Source organism: Xyrauchen texanus, chromosome 24, assembly GCF_025860055.1.
Source record: "Xyrauchen texanus isolate HMW12.3.18 chromosome 24, RBS_HiC_50CHRs, whole genome shotgun sequence".
Taxonomy (NCBI): Eukaryota; Metazoa; Chordata; class Actinopteri; order Cypriniformes; family Catostomidae; genus Xyrauchen; species Xyrauchen texanus.
Window position 1 is genome coordinate 26,394,996 of NC_068299.1, and position 17,622 is coordinate 26,412,617.

At 38.2% G+C, this 17,622-nt stretch overlaps 2 protein-coding genes and 1 pseudogene across 3 annotated transcripts in view; 1 reads left to right on the top strand and 2 right to left on the bottom strand.

The window, feature by feature from the left end:
• Positions 1–1,152: 1,152 nt before the first annotated feature.
• LOC127617741 (alcohol dehydrogenase 1-like) lies at positions 1,153–12,569 on the bottom strand (annotated as a pseudogene).
• Positions 12,570–13,000: 431 nt separating this feature from the next.
• LOC127618177 (uncharacterized protein FAM241A-like) lies at positions 13,001–15,480 on the bottom strand. The gene is made up of 2 exons (XM_052090473.1): positions 15,276–15,480; positions 13,001–14,617 (listed from the first exon to the last, which is right to left on the bottom strand). Exons 1-2 carry the CDS (start codon positions 15,393–15,395, stop codon positions 14,342–14,344), a joined length of 396 nt encoding a protein of 131 aa, XP_051946433.1. The 5' UTR covers positions 15,396–15,480; the 3' UTR covers positions 13,001–14,341.
• A 391-nt stretch (positions 15,481–15,871) lies between these two features.
• LOC127618256 (eukaryotic translation initiation factor 4E-1A-like) overlaps positions 15,872–17,622 on the top strand; it is a 16,144-nt gene continuing 14,393 nt past the window's right edge. For both annotated transcript variants that reach the window (XR_007967419.1, XM_052090615.1), the window contains exons 1-3: positions 15,872–15,948; positions 17,218–17,321; positions 17,541–17,622. The exon at positions 17,541–17,622 is cut by the window's right edge and continues 14 nt beyond it. Coding sequence is in view for 1 of the 2 variants with exons in the window: in XM_052090615.1 (XP_051946575.1) it covers positions 15,931–15,948; positions 17,218–17,321; positions 17,541–17,622 (204 nt within the window). In the remaining variant the exon portion in view is untranslated. The remainder of the gene's footprint in view (positions 15,949–17,217; positions 17,322–17,540) is intronic.

The window sequence follows — 17,622 nt, forward strand, 5'->3', positions numbered from 1 at the left end:
GTCTCTTTTTATTTGCCACAGATTAGATAACATTTTCTTGGATACATTTTTCAGGAGGAGGATGTGTTGCAGATGAATTAAGCAATATTTTGGTGTAATACAAATGTTTACATGCATTCTTCCATAACCACATATAATGGATTTATATAAAATGTGCTGGGTTAGTAAAAACTGGTAGTTGTTGGAAAAAGGCAGGTGAGAACTACATGAAGCTGTGGGTTAGAATACGCAATTAAAACAGATCCTAGAATGCATTCAGCTGTTACAGAAATATTGCAAAGACACAGGAGAGAATAAGGCACTTCACGAATACTGTTCACTTTGGTGTCCAATAATCCCATTACTTTTCTTTTTTTTTTTACAAATGATTGGAGACAAAATGTTTTTTTTTGTGAGAACCATTAGATATAAACTATTACCTAACATAAAATTACCCTAGCATTTTAAACCTCACCTTAAGTGGTGATTTTGGCCTGCCCCACCTCAGGGGTCATGACCTTCTCTACTGTATCTAACAATGGAAATCATATTACATCATCATAACTTTGATGAATGCAGTCAACACTGCAGTTTGTGCGAACTCAATTAATCAACCTTCTTTTTTTTTTCTTAAAAGTTATAAAAATAAAAACAATGAACAAACAAATATTTCACTTGAATTTTTGGGAAATGTAAGTTTATCAATAACTACAAATCAACATTTGGTCACAAACCCTGAGTGAGTGATAGCTTAATTTTGACTAAATTTGCAATCATGTTATCCCATTCTGGCATAGGATTTTTATTTTTTATTGAATTGTTTTTAATTGTTAATAATTTTTTATGCATTTTTAATGTGTATTGTTAGAAAATAACAATCCCACACTACTCAGGTCTTTACACTGTAATTAGTCATATCTCAAAGTATTTTACTTTCTTTTTAAAAAATTGCAAACCTCATAGAAAATGTATTATAAACAAACCAGGTCAAAATATTTGAACATTATATAAGAAAAATAATATATATATATATATATATATATATATATATATATATATATATATATATATAATAATTTCAGGACTAATTTTATACCATATTTGTGGAACCTGCTTTAAACAGTTTAGGTTACAACTGGCTTAGAACCTGGTTGAGTTTGGATGATTTGCTTCTCATTTGGAAATATTTAGGATGGTTCGAATGCTGCAAGATAGGAAACAATGATTAGGCAAGTACTTTTTGTTTTGACAGTATTAACCTGAGAAACAAAAATACAAACTGCAGAAAAGTTCGAGTAAGATCCGGATTGAGAAATGTACCACTTTCCAGTCTTCATGAGATTGATGCATCATTGACCTGCTCCAGACACATGTTGTGTGTAATCAACTCATCAAGCTTTATTTTGCCAGACATGTAGTCCTGAACCAACCCTGGAACACTCTCCTTGCTCTTAAATCCTTAATCACACGAAAAGAAAATGTGTCGATAGCCATATACTGTACTCAAGTTTCTTCTCCTAGAGCATTAAAAGGTCAACCAAAAGCCTGCTCACCTCCAAACAGAGATCCCTTCCAGGTTTTTCCAGATATGAGCTGAATCATCACATTGGTCCATCCAACCAAAACACTCACACCCCAACCTTTAACACACGACTCTAGTGCACTCCTCTAATTCACAAATAAAAAGATTACAAGCACTGAAAGCCTTTAAACAAGGATGAAAATAAGTGCACCAAAAGTCTGAGATCACATGATAGAAACGCTTCCATTTTTCATTTATCTAATTCAAAAATAATTTAATCACAAATATGTAACAAGCATAACTATTTCATTGAAAAATGTAATTTAATATTAACATGAATTTGATCATTTCTTAATATTTGTGATGTCTCCCTTTTGTTTTAATGACAGCATGTGCTTGAGCTGGCATGGACTCCACATGTTTGTGCAAAACCTGATGATCCATGTTATACAGCCTGATTTGCGAAAGAGCATCTTATTTGCTTCAAAAGCTATTCGATTAGAGACATCGATATAGTGTAGAATCTTAAAGATTTACGAATTTTCCGATTTTTGAATTAGAATTTTGATACCAGAGATGTTCAATGTGGAGTACTGAAGGCCATGCACTGTCTTACCATTACTGCTGTGTTGCCCACACAAATGAGAAGTCCACTCCATTGTCCATTGGTCAGTACCTCACTGATGGGTTTATTGTGTGATTTTGGATTCACAAAATCAGTGGCACCGAAAACCTTTGCCTTCTCAAACTTCTGTTCATTGATATCCACAGCAAAGATCCAAGAAGCTCCTGCATTTTTACAACCCATGACCGCAGCAAGACCTACAGCACCCAGTCCAAAAACTGCACAAATGGAGCCTGGAGTAACCTTTACACACAAACACAAGCAAGTTACTGTCGTAATACACCAACTCACCATGTAGTTGCCCCCAAAAGGGTTGCAACACATAAATTACACTTAAAAATGTATGGATGTCATGGGATTAGAAAACTACATTTCAAACCAAATGGCATTAGCATGCATTTTTTTAAACAAACGTAACTTTTCCTAGCAATTACTTTTTACCAAATGGTCATTTTAGTGAATGTAAGAATTCAGTTCCCTTCAAATTCACACAGGTGACCGAGCAGAATATCCACAAGTCACGTGTAGTTGATCACATTATGCAACTAAAGTTTAACAATCAGAAAGTGTCCAAATACTTTTATCTTAATTTGAACAATATATTGAATAAATCATTTAAAACCTATCAAACTCCTTTCACTGAGTGTGCTTGTAGGTTTGATTTGTTGTTCTGTAATGCAAAGACATTCATAAAAGTGTGATGTATGTTTCTGATAACTTTTTGGGGTGACTGTATATTCAAAGTATTCAAATTACATTACGGTATGCAACATGGATTATGTCTGTGATCGCAGGCTCGGAAGATGAAGAAAGGGGCCACCGGAGCGGGAAGCGGAGGGTCCTTCGTTGAGGGGTAATGGCTCGCCAGTGTTACTTGCACATATTCCTAAAAAAAGAGAGGTCTCCTATCTCCAGAAGAGCTGTACTCTGGTGGTAGTTCAGTCCCATACCATAGATGGATTTGAGGTAGGTGTCAGTTATTGTGGTTGTCACTGCGATTTGATAAAACTTTACTGAATATTCCAGAAGACACACCCACCAGCTCCATGCTCTTGGTCGGTTCTTCTGCTGGGTTCAAATGAGGGTCTAGTCTTCTGTTAGCAATGAGCCAGGAGAGAGAGAAGTTACTGAACCCAAATGCTGTATTTAATGAAGACGAATATACAAATACATATAACACAAGGTTTGAAGACCAAATGAACTACTAGCTTCAAAGCTATGAACAAGACTAGACAAGGAATAACTGAACATGACAGTCTAAATAGGGGTACAAATGAAGGTGAACACAAAACAACTGAACACAATGACTGGGCATCTTGGGAAATGTAGTGCAGAAGGTGATTTCAACATAAGAGTTTCTTGAAGACGGGGAAACACAGAACAGTTCATAACGTCGGTTAATGGTCTGCTTGGGACAGAATATCTTCAATATGGGAGTTGGCTATATATCCCACAGTGAGATCCCAAACGAATGTTAGAAAGAGAACTTTAGGTTACTAACGTAACTCCGGTAACGTAAACCCTCTGATAACAGGAGTGAGGCATTTCACTTTACTCCCTCCTTGCAGTTGCATGGAATAGAGATATGCGGAGAATGAAGGTATAGGCACCTATAACTGTGGTTTATATAGGGAGGTTGGACTCCCCAGGGCCGGATTCAGCCAGCCCCACTAGGGGGTGCAGGTAGAATATCAGGGGGGGCAAGTCATTTAACGGAACATTTAAATTAGACAAATATAGTGATTTGATTTATATTGTGATATATATCGATATGGCCAGAAATGAAAAAATATATTGTGAAATGAAAAAATCCTATATCGCCCAGCTCTAATCTATCAGCTCCTTTGATCCATTTGATTTGTCTTATAGGTTTTATGTTGGATGCCCTTCCAGACACTACCCTCTGCATTTACCCGGGCTTGGGACCGGCACAAATAGGACACTGGCTTGTGCCCTGTTGAGGCTGCATTTATCTTTTTTTAAAAAAAATTTTTTTTTGTATCTGTCTGTCTGTCTGTCTGTCTGTCTGTTTGTCTTCCTGTCTGTCTTGTCTGTCTGTCTGTCCTTTCGTTTTTTATTTCAATCTTTTTTATTTCTTTTTGGGTTTTTTTGTTTTCATTTCTTTAGCTCTGTACACAGCATGGCTTATATCAGTCATTATAGCATCAGTCGTCTGCTTTTCTGTGCAAAGGTCCTAACAAATGCGTCCATATCTAGACCTGTTGTTATAGCCTTCTCGTGAGCCAGAATAACTAAATTTCTTTTTCTCTCATGTAGCATAGTGCAGCGGAAGGGGGTAAGAACATGAGACAAAGTGGAGAAAGAGCTCTCGCATGATGCAGATGATATTCCAATCACAAGTGAGGTCACATACATGCGATGGAGCTGAGGAAAGGCATTCTTATACCTGTGTAGATATGTGCAAATGGTGGAGAGGTCTACAAACTCTACGTTCTCATCATCATTAGTCTTTTTGAATTCTTTTTCCAACATTATTTTTGCGACAAGAATCTCATTGGAAAGTTTGTCACTGTCACTTTTTGCCATTTTTTGCAGAGGACTTAACATGGCAACATCCAGAAAAGAGGGAGATTGTGGTTGAAGGCAATTAACTGCTTTCATGAGATCCAGATTGCTTTTGGAGAATCTTGTCTCCATCTCTACAATGGTGATGTCCAAAATGTTGAGAAGAGCTCACTTCAGAGCCTGGCTAGGAGTCATGGAGTCTTCTGCATGGCCTACAGTGGACATAACAACGCTACCTACGAGCAGTGAGCTCATTGTTCTTTTTCTTTTAGCAGCTGGTGCAGGCATGCTGGTTAATGTCTCACTCTCCTCATCTCTCATCTGCTTCAGAGCCTGCAGAGATGCACTGACTACTTCTGAAGCACAGCACAGGTCAACAGAATGAGCCTGCAGCATAGCATTTGCAGACTTCAAGGAACCCAGAACTTTGAGGAGGAATTTTCCTATTTCAAAGAAATTATGCCTCCTTAACATCATCAACAGCCCTGATGCCTCTGTACAGATATCAACAGCAGTGGCTCTGTCCTCTGTAACCTCTGACAGGATACTCAGAATAGCATCCTGATTCTCCACAAGACACTTGGTCACATCATGGTGGCTTGTCCACCTGATCTCCAACAGTCGTTTAAGGGAGGGAACATTATAGTTCTGTGACACATAATGACGGTGAAAAAAAGAGTGCAGTGATCCTGATAGATCAAAAAAGATTTTTGCACACGGCTCTCCTTGCACTGCATGGACCACGGCCAAGTGCAGCTGGTGGTTATAGCAGTGGATATAAGGAATATCCTTCCCTACCTTCTTTTGCAATCAGGCCTGAACCCCACCCCTGACCCCACACATGACAGAAGCTCCATCATAGCACTGACTGATAATTTCAGCTGCACTATAGCCTGAGTCAGAAAGATGCTCAAGAATTTGTGTGGTAATAAATTCAGCATTTATCTGACTGAGGTCAAGCAGGCCAATCAGGTGTTCCTCTGGAATGCCTTTACAGACAAATCTAACCATGATTGACAGATTCTCCACATTACATCTGTCCCTCGTTCCGTCACTTTTGATGCAAAACCCAGCATAATCTGCTTTGTCATAATTACCTTTTATCTGATTTAATACCATTTTGGCCAGTGTTTCAATAATTTCATTTTGTATGTTGTGAGAGGTGTATTTTGTATTTGGTGGGATGTGTTTGTTAATTTCATTAAATTTGGGGTCCTTTGCCAGTGTGTAGTCAACCATTTTTAAGAACAGTCCTGCAGAGAAATCATCATCATTTGAACTTTCCACACTGCCACGAAGTGGAAGTTCATTTACTGCTAGGAACTGAACTACTTCTCCAATTGTTTTAATATAATACCTATTTTTTTTCCATTTGTGTGGGCCCTATTCAATTACAAATGGTCTCCCCTGTGGCCTCTCTTTGGGACATTTCAGACCAGGCTTTTGCATTTTTTATGTGGCATTGACTTGATGCATGCTTTGAGAATCCCTTGTCCTTTTCCAATGCACTTTTCCAATGCAGTTTTCCAATTAGTAAATTGGAAAACTGTGAAAACCAAATCCCTATCATTGTTCCCCCCCAAATTTCTGACACGGGAAACAAAAGCACGCATCAAGCTTTGCTGAATATTCGAGCCATGGTCTCCCACGATACCAACCTGGGCAGAATGAGCGGGAGCTCTTGCCAAAATTACGTTTGGGGAAAACCAGAGCTATGGGTTGTGACGGTGCTTCAGTGTTTAAGCCTATGTTGTATTCATCCGCAACAGCCACGGATGGGCTGGGAACGACAGGGATTCGGTCTCTGCTGCAGCTAATGCCCTAGCAGCCTCGTTGCTGCTGCCAGTGCTAGCTTTAGCAACCAGAAATCGGCGATACTCGACTCGTCACTCGGTGCAAATTACAAGAGAAAGCGATAGAGGGATATGGAGGGAATGAGAACACGCTTACAGAAAGAGTAACCAAATAATTTCAGTGACTGACGGCGAAGGAAACTCAAAACAGGGGCTGAGCTCAGCTGACGACAGTATGTCTGCCTGCTCCGCTCTGCAGTGACTGACTGAGATGTGAAGTGTTGCCAACTATTTTCAATGGAAAGTAGCTAAAGCCTGCTCGAAAAGTAGCTAAATGTCGCCAGATGACGTCATGCGTCATTAGCATATTAATGACGTCATCTGGCGACATTTAGCTATGTAGCTATGTGTACGCAAAATAGCGACAAAGTCGCTAAGTTGGCAACAATGTGAAGCTCAGCAGGTTCACCACGACGTCATCGCGTCGGTGCCTAATTTGTCGGTACTGTAGCCTACTTCAGTTTATAATAACGGTTATCTCCCCTAAACCGTGCTCATACTGTTTTTATATAAGTATATAGCCGAATGTCCAGTAAAACGGTTCTCAATTACATATTTTCTGTTAGACAACGGAACGGAACGGAACTTAGCTAACGTTACATGTTTATGAGTTTGAAGAAGGTTTATTGTTGTGTTTGGATAAGTAAAATGTATAGAGTCTGTAAATATACGATCTGAAGTCGGAGAGTTCAGAAACCGAACCGGAATGAACTGATTAGTAGTGAATATAAGCGCATGCCAAGAAAAAATGGTCAAATTAAATGTTTTGAATAAAATAAAAAAGGAGAAGGCAGCTGCTATGTGATCACTGATTGGTTCCTGCTAACACAGCGTGCACATGCGCAGCTCATTCATGTCTATGTCCGCTGGCGTGCAGTCAACGGAATGTGCTGCTCCTCTCAGCCACTCACTGAACAGAGCAGACGCAGCGGGGAAGTAAGTCACGCTTGCAGTACTGGCGATATTTGGAATTTGGAAAGTTGCTAAGGTTTGTCCAAAAAGTCGCTAGATTTGTCGCTAGTCGCTTTTTTGAAAAAATGTCACTAAAGGGGTCTGAAAAGTCGCTAAAAATAGCGACAAAGTCGCTAAGTTGGCAACAATGTGAAGCTCAGCAGGTTCACCACAAGCCGGTGAAGCGGCCACGCCCTCCCTATGCATCTACCAATCAGTAGCTACTTTGAATGAGGGATAGAGAGCAAAGAGCGCTCACTCTGACCATTTTTATTGAAATATTTTTTAAATTTGGGATCTTTGCATGCCATCACGTTTGGGGGGGCAGTCACGGTATTTGGGGGGGCATTGCCCCTCCTTGCCCATGCCTATATCCGGCCCCGGGACTCCCTAATCACATCTGTGACTGTCATCTGACAGACTGGGTGTTATGGATGCTTCCAGGATTGGCCTCATCCGAGGCATTAGCCATACAGATACCTCACTGCTCTTATCAAAGAAGCAGGGCTACTTGAATAACCTTAAGTTTCTGCTCAGAACGAACCAAAATAAAAAAAAAAAACTTTTGTCCCTGAATGCTTCTAACTTAACTAAATATTTTATAGCGTGAAAGTAGTACAGCTTTTTTTCACAAACAACATTTTCTGACAACGCTATTTGACAAGTCCAAATCATTTAAGTGAATCAATTTGATCAGATGGTTCACGTTAACGATCAGTTTACATGAATGATTCACCAGTTCACTTGAGCCCCTGTGCGTTGCCTTCTTTTTTGAAGCAAAATATTTAGTTAATTGCTGCTGATTATCATTATATTTAGAATCAGATTCATAAAAATAAAGTGTTTAGTTTTATTTGTTTATATCTAAATGTATATGTTCAATGTAATATTGGCATATTTTAGATAACCATCAGGTGATATTTAATTCTGCAATCAGGACAGCGAAATATTAAAAATAGTTTTAACATATAGGTACTATTTGTTTGTAACCTGCATTGTAACTGTTATTTACCCCTCCTCTTTGGGTCATTTTCGTTGTGACTGTCAAGACCATCAAAACAAACAAAATTAAAATTAAATGCATTTTTTGTGAATAATTGTTAAAAAGAAATAACTATTTAAAACCATTTGTTCCTTCCATTGTCTGAATTGGTCTTATGCCGCTATATATATATATATATATATATATATATATTTGCACATATATAAATACAATTTGACCTAGTAAGAATATTTAAAAAAAAATCGCAAATTCAGCTCCTAGCCTCATATATCGATATATCTCGACCTGCTTCCGGTAACTATATAACTAATCAATAACTAATTCGTTTTTAAAATACAAACGACACTTCTTTTCAACCCTTAGACAACGAGCTACAACCTCATTTGCCTCAAAACGAGCCTTCCTTCGGGCTGGAGAAATTATATTGTTCACTACTCGCAGCCATCTGCAAAGTGCAAAACCGAAAAGCGATGATACAAAATATGAAATAACTTCACAGGTAACTCTGTAAACATTGTAGTTGTTACCAAATTCAGTTCACATATCAGTGGTCTCCTGCTCATTATACACTCACCTAAAGGATTATTAGGAACACCTGTTCAATTTCTCATTAATGCAATTATCTAATCAACCAATCACATGGCAGTTGCTTCAATGCATTTAGGGGTGTGGTCCTGGTCAAGACAATCTCCTGAACTCCAAACTGAATGTCAGAATGGGAAAGAAAGGTGATTTAAGCAATTTTGAGCGTGGCATGGTTGTTGGTGCCAGACGGGCCGGTCTGAGTATTTCACAATCTGCTCAGTTACTGGGATTTTCACGCACAACCATTTCTAGGGTTTACAAAGAATGGTGTGAAAAGGGAAAAACATCCAGTATGCTGCAATCCTGTGGGCGAAAATGCCTTGTTGATGCTTGAGGTCAGAGGAGAATGGGCCGACTGATTCAAGCTGATAGAAGAGCAACTTTGCCTGAAATAATCACTCATTACAACCGAGGTATGCAGCAAAGCATTTGTGAAGCCACAACACGCACAACCTTGAGGCGGATGGGCTACAACAGCAGAAGACCCCACCGGGTACCACTCATCTCCACTACAAATAGAAAAAAGAAGCTACAATTTGCAAGAGCTCACCAAAATTGGACCGTTGAAGACTGGAAAAATGTTGCCTGGTCTGATGAGTCTCGATTTCTGTTGAGACATTCAGATTGTAGAGTCAGAATTTGGCGTAAACAGAATGAGAACATGGATCCATCATGCCTTGTTACCACTGTGCAGGCTGGTGGTGGTGGTGTAATGGTGTGGGGGATGTTTTCTTGGCACACTTTAGGCCCCTTAGTGCCAATTGGGCACCGTTTATATGCCACGGCCTACCTGAGCATTGTTTCTGACCATGTCCATCCCTTTATGGCCACCATGTACCCATCCTCTGATGGCTACTTCCAGCAGGATAATGCACCATGTCACAAAGCTTGAATCATTTCAAATTGGTTTCTTGAACATGACAATGAGTTCACTGTACTAAAATGGCCCCCACAGTCACCAGATCTCAACCCAACAGAGCATCTTTGGGATGTGGTGGAACGGGAGCTTCGTGCCCTGGATGTGCATCCCACAAATCTCCATCAACTGCAAGATGCTATCCTATCAATATGGGCCAACATTTCTAAAGAATGCTTTCAGCACCTTGTTGAATCAATGCCACGTAGAATTAAGGCAGTTCTGAAGGCAAAAGGGGGTCAAAAACAGTATTAGTATGGTGTTCCTAATAATCCTTTAGGTGAGTGTACTACAACACTTAGTTTCTCAAAATCGCTTTCTGTTTTGCACTTTGCAGACGGCCCCTGCATCTTGTATCTGAATAGAGATCAATATAATTTGTCCAGCTCGAAGGAAGGCTCGTTTTGATGAAAATTAGATTGTAGCTCGTTGTCTACTACGGTTGAAAAGAAGTGTCGTTTGTATTTTAACAACGTTTCTGTAATTAGTTATTGGTCCGGTCATTTCGAATCTGTGAACTCTTCACAAGGTACTGGATCTTTCCCACACTTTGCATACGTTCATCTCAAACTGGGTTTGTGCACACAGACACATGTCCACACACACACAAACAATCACAGAGAGAGTATTTTTTACTGCTTTGAGCTGGTAAAGTGTAGTCAATACATTTACTAACAGGATTATACAATGGAGCTAAAGGCCCCCCAGTGATAAAAGGCCCTTAATGTCATTTTCTCTGAAAACATTAGATGGCACAAATAACTATTGTGGCACCTTCCTAAAGTCCTGTAGCACTGCAACAAATTGTTTGACATTTGTGGGATGGAATGGATTTGTTGCAATGGACATGTAAAGTGGGCCCATTCTGACTGATGGAAAAGGCAATACAATAGAGATTAATTTGTGAAATAGGCATGAACTATAATTTTAACTCTAAAATGTACTCTGCAAGCAAAATAAATCAGAAATTGTTGTAATATACTTGAGATCATATAAAATTGTGACTGAAATAAACGAAATTGAGGCATCCTTTGTCAATGCTTGTCAAGTTTTTATCCTTTTTATTTTTTTGTAGAATGGATTTAAATAAGGGTCCCGAAGGACAAAAGGAGGGTGCAGATCCTTAAGACAATAGGAAGGTTAAAAGTGTAGCATGGTCATAGTGTATCTAAATTATGAGGGAAGCTACAGTTTCAAAGTAACTTTCCCAACACTGATCACAATTATGTGGTAAAAGGAGAAATTAACATGAATGACTTGGAGAAGTACAGTTAAAACAGTGGGGTCCAAAAGTATGAGACCAATATTGAAAATGCTTCTATTTTGCCTTTTTGAGGGGAAAGTTGAATTGAACGATTAAATAAAATTCAGTGTTTCTTCTTAGTATTTGTTATGCCCCCAATTTGCTTTAAAAACCTCATTCACCTGATTATCCAAGTTATCCCATCATGTTCCAAAGAACATCTTGAGTGTTTCATGGAACCAAGGAAATCTAACTTTTCTAACAATATAGTTAATTAACATGGTCATTGTCACATTTGCGTTTTTTTATTTGTATCCAAAATAAGGCAGCTTACAGTACATATTTCTTCTTATTTTTCTGTCATTATGTTTCTTTGTTTTTTAAATGTAATAAAATCCTAAAACCATCTGTTCAATTTTATATTTAAAATGGATTTTGAATCCAAGAATTACAGTTTTGGACCCCACTTATGTGGTATTATTTTATGACCTGTTTGAAACCAGTGACTCCAGGTCCCACACTAACTCAGCCACATCATGACCCAGCATAGCGGGGAATCCTCGCTTCTGCTGCCCTTCAAACAGGTGATACAAGTCGGTGTGGCACACGCCTGTCACCACAACCTATGGGAAAGTGAATAACCTTTTTAATCATTACAAAGTTATCAGTACCATATGCTTTACTGCTTTGCAAATCATTGGCTTGAGAATGTAACAACCATCACAGAACATTTCCAACCTTCATTTGGATTTCTCCTTCCTGAGGTGGCACCACTTCAATTTCTTCCATCACCAGGGGAGCATTGGGCTCCCAGGCAACAGCAGCCCGACATGTAATCACCTTAAGCACACACAAAATGTTGGCTCAGTATGTTTATGGACATCAAGTAGTCGACTGTAGATGTTGATGTAACAACACTGTTTGAGTGGTTGCAAGTTCTCTTCTCTCCAACTGCCATTTGGAGCATGACCAGCTGTATGGTTTTTGCCAATGAAAACATGAAACAATACCATTCATAATTGTTTCTTAAATGGTTTTACTAAAGCAGAATTTTTCAGAAATCAGAAAAGCATTTTTGTCATTGCATTATAAATTTGCACCCTGATGATCAATAGGTCAACTGAATAGGCTTAAATGTATAAAGGGATGAAGTAACATTTAAAAATGCACAAATGAAAAGAGACCAAATTTAAAGTTTACGAACCTTCCCTGCAGTGGCCATTACCCAATGTGGTCGTATTGCTGTGTTGCAATGCAAAGAGCAAGAGATTCTTTGGTGCTCATTTTTATACAGATGAAGCCCCTCTCTCTTTCTCTCACTCACTTTTACTGAAATAAACATGTGACTGATGAATGTACTAAAGATATAGACATGTCCTACTACAGTTAGTGTGGCCCCTTTAACTTATGGGGAAAAAATCTGGACCAAATAAATCACACTTGTATGAAAAGATAACAAAATATCAAACCAAGTGGTATCTGAAAAATTATGCTAGAACTTCTCTCAGAACTGAGAACTGTTCTTAACCATTCTGACTCCCAATGTTGATTGAAAATGTTAAGTCTCCACCTGCAGAACCACTGCCCTACAGCCAGATTTTCCCATCACCTGAGTTTGAGGAATTCAGCAGCGAAAAGCCAACAAAGAACAAAATATGATTTAAAAACATGATTGTTTTAATTAGAACCTAGCTTTAAAGTTCAATTACTTTACAAATTATTTAAAATATCCAAAAGCTGATTCTTTCAAAATAAATGATACATAATATTATTTCTTCAAAGATGCCACAACCACCACACAAAAACGAAACGGCATTGCAGCATAAATGATATGTAAATTATGGCACATGGTATGATTCATGGCAACACGGCATTAGCACTGTTGCAAACTGTCCCTGATTCACATTGAAAAGAAAATAATGATATACTGTATATATAAAAGCTAATTCCAGTTTAGTGGCATTGCATCAGCAATTATAAACTGTATTATTTTATACAGAATCAATTATTTTGTTTAAAAGCAGTACCACAGATAATCATGAATTACATACAATTCAGACAAGATTTTCATGAATGTATAAGGTCATGCCATCTTGCAAATATATTCACAGTTATACAAATAGCAGCACAAAACTTGCTTAAAAAGTTAGCGTTCATTCATTCATTTTCACAGATATTATTTGCATAAAGAAAACAGGGCATGTAAAACATACATTTACATAACTTGTGATCCTGAACATGGGTCATCCAAAACTAAGGTAGTCTAACAAGCAGAACTTTAATGCATACTGCATTTGTCAATTATGACAAAATTAATTATTCTTTAATTTAAATTAAACTGATCTAGCAACATACTTTTATGAACAAAGAGATCTAAGTAAAAGCAATTGATAAGAATAAAGAAAATATTAGCAAAATATACAATGAATGAATACAAACAGGATTACAGCGCATAACCTGGTGATCTAGAGGTAAGGTTTCTTTGACTATAGGGGCATTTTGCCTAATTCACTTTAAATCATACTGTCAGAGACATCCATGAACTGTAAGATATCCCAAAGAGCCCTAAAATATTTGCATGCAGTAGTATGAACACATTCAAGGATTACTGTTGTCTGGTATGTTTCTCAATACAATTTAAGGGGAGCATGAGGAAGGTTGCCCTCTAGTGCAATTGTGTGGAGAATGCAAGGCTGACACCTGGGCAAAGAAGAGCATACATTCATCAACTGCACCATTGTCATATTAAATAACTGTATATCAGATATGTAGAATCAGGTTAGATTAATGTTCTTTACATTTATAGGTCCTTTACTTTATACTAGTGGTAGTCAGCATACCAATATGCAACCATTTTGTCAATGCAAATATTTAATGGAAGCATGCTTATCAGAAAAACCTTTCCTATATACTACAGAGTGCACAACTGTGCATAGACTGGAGGAAAATTAAATTTTTTATTAAAATTAGATCCTCTTATTATCTTCAATCACTTACCCTCTCCTGCATAACCACATATTAAGAAGGCAAACACAGAGACCCAAGTTTGTGGGTAATATGCTCCAATGACAACCATTGGCATGGCTCTGACCAGCAAAAGCATGTCGGTTGCATCATCTGTCCATCACTTCTCATCTGTTATTTCTGGATATAAATGATAACAATGCATAGAGTTCCCACAAGGCCGAGAGCTTGGATACCAAGAAACCAGAGCAGCAACCAAAAAACCAGAACGACCACAGGCTCCACAATCTTCTCTCCAAAGTACAGCTGGGTGAAGCCAATACTCCTCAAACACTTATTGAGCTCTCCGAACAGAGAGCCAAGCCTCTCGCAGTCATCCACCAATGCAGCCTCTGGTGCAGGCTCTGCTGTGGAGGTGCTGTGTGCTCTTTCTCTTCCCCTGAGCTCATTCTGAGAGAGATGAAAAAGGTATTAACTGAATAATACAAATGCCTTTTTAAGTAACACCAGTCAGTATGTGGAGACTATACTGTACAAGGTATATCACAAGACCAAGGCAAAGCAGGGACATTGGTGAGTCTGTGGTGGTGTATATGGAGGTTACATGTTTATTTGTACTTATTCTATACATATATAGGCTGGCAAAATACAGTATATATATATATATATATATACACAAACACGTGAAAACACGTTCATCACAGAAGAGGTGTATTCAAGTACATGTGTTGTGTGAATTGCATTTTTGATGTATTTTGCCCTTAAACACAGACTCATATATCCTGGTATACCCTGGAACACACTTAATGAATATCTTATGTTATACAAAATAAATGTGAAAACATTGCACAATCTAAATTCATATACCAAACTGTGCTTTATTGTATACATTTTTAGATAATAAGTAGCACGGCAGAATCGGTTACAGATCGATCAAGAAATACTCTTCCGCAACAACTACAGAAAAAAGTGAAAGAAAGATAAACATGTACATCTCTAAAATCTTCAGTCTAATGCAAAACAGCCACTACCTTTGAGAGTTTATCATTTAAAACGTAATCACACGCCTAGAGGTTTGATAGAGTTGTATTAGAGAGACTCGCCTTACCTGCTCGCCGTGTCTGTGAGCGCTGACAGTCCGCTGACACCCGCTTCGACTTAACGTCCCGCAGAAGTCGCCACGATGACGTACCTCTGTTTCATTCATGACTGGATCAGTGCTTGACATATTTTGCCCTTAAAAGTAGAATTGTTAATGCTGACCTGAGATAGGGCCGAAGGGCTGAGCACCATCTAGCTGTTTGCTTGATTTGCTTCCGGTCTTGGCTTGTGAAACTGGCCGTACATCCTGACGTCACGAGTAGCGGCGCGATCAAAATAAAACATCGTTTTAATCACATTATTATAAGCATTTATAAATTACTATTCGTTCAATTTAATTCAAACTATGACGAAATTAATCTCTATGTATTGGGTTTAATTGTTTAATCTCGTAGTGGTTCGTACTGTAAATATAAAATAAAAAAAAATCATACCATAAATAAATACAGCTGTTGAAGTGCAGGGTTACGACTTAAAACCTAGTGAGCTTCCTGGTTAGAATGCGTTTCGGGCAACATGACCACGTTAGAATGCTATCTAGATAGGGGACGAAGTAAGTATTGAAACGCTGCCTGTGATTCGCTCTCGGCGCTGTGTTAGCCAATCAGAGTGAAGCACTGAGCGACTATGAAGCCTGTGAGTGTCAAGTGAACTCATGAAAAATGGCGACGGAGGAGCCGGTGAGTCAAGTACTTTTCGAAGATTATTTGACACTTTCTTGCCCTTTTCCACTTTACGCAAAGATGCATGTACGTAAAAGTAATATTAGCGCTAGGTTTAGGGTACAATTACAGTTAATTGTCATCTTCAGTGAAATTTCTCAAAGTCATTCGGCTTATTTGAATGTAGTACAGTATCAAATTTGGTTAAAAGCTGTCAAGGGTTTTGAGAGTCGTTTAGTGCATTTAATTACTTTTCCAGCTGTGTATTTGCCTGCACTTCTCTGAATGTATTTACATACGCTTTTACTTTATTTATTTAGCTAAGAATGCATGCTGTCACATCACAACTGTTAAAAGACAGTGAATGGTGAAAGTGAAATATCGAGTAACTCCACTCCACCATGCTGGATCAGATTCAGAGAGCTATGTCAAACTCAGTTTATCCACTTCTGTTACAGCCCATAAAAATCCAGATTGTCTTTATGTATCATCTGTTGTTTTAGCATCTGCAATGTTTCAATCTTTACACAACTTCTCTCTTGTAACACCCCAGTCCAACATATTCAATTCCTAATCAGAAAAACAAACATTCACTCTCTGAATACTTTAGAGTAGACTAACATCAGACAGAGAACAGTCTTCAATGCAACAAATGCTTGAACTTAATCACAGGCAACTGTTGGATCAGTTCTGCATGCTTGTGTTAACTTGTAAATAAATAAGCATTGGCCACAGGCTTTCTTTTCCAGTATTTGCTTTTCTCTGTTCTGTTGATCACGATTACTCCCTGTTTTGTACTGTTTTGAGTGAAATTATTATAGGAATAGTTCAACCCAAAATAATAATTTACTCACCCTCCTGCCATCCCAGGTGTGTATGACTTTCTTTCTCCTGCAGAACACAATTATTTTTTTAAAAAATATTTCTGCTCTGTAGGTCCATACAATTGCAAGTGAATGGTGGCCAGAACTTTGAGTCTCCAAAAAGTACATAAAGGAAACATAAAAATACTCCAGTGGTTTAATCAATGTCTTCTGAAGTGATCCAATCAGTTTTGGGTTAGAACAGACCAAAATGCAACTCCTCTTTCATCTGGTCACCATTCACATGTATGGACCTACAGAGCGGAGATATTCTTCTACAAATCTTCATTTGTGTTCTGCAGAAGTAAGAAAGTCATACACATCTGGGATGGCATGAGGGGTGAGTAAATGATGAGAGAATTTAGATTTTTGGGTGAACTATCAATTTAAGCATTTAACTAGATTTTTATATGGTCTTGTCCAGGAAATGAACTCAAATTCTTGTAAGAGAGAAGAGGATAACGCAGAAGAGAACAACCAGGAAATCGTCGGCCTAGAGAGCTACATCAAACACCCACTACAGAACAGGTAGCATGAATGAATTATCTTACTGTTGTTTTTTATCTTTTCCAATACAACTTTAGTTTCTTCAACCTGTTGTAGGCCTAATTTTAAAATACCTGAAATTTAGCCTATTGTTTTTTTATGAACTTGAAAATGATTAATAGATCTGTTGCATGATATTTTATAGTAAGAGTGTTCATAGATGTTTGCTTTGATGTTTTCATTTTGTTTTGCCCCCAAAAGATGGTCTTTGTGGTTCTTCAAAAACGACAAGACTAAAACATGGCAGGCAAACCTCAGACTGATCTCCAAATTTGACACTGTA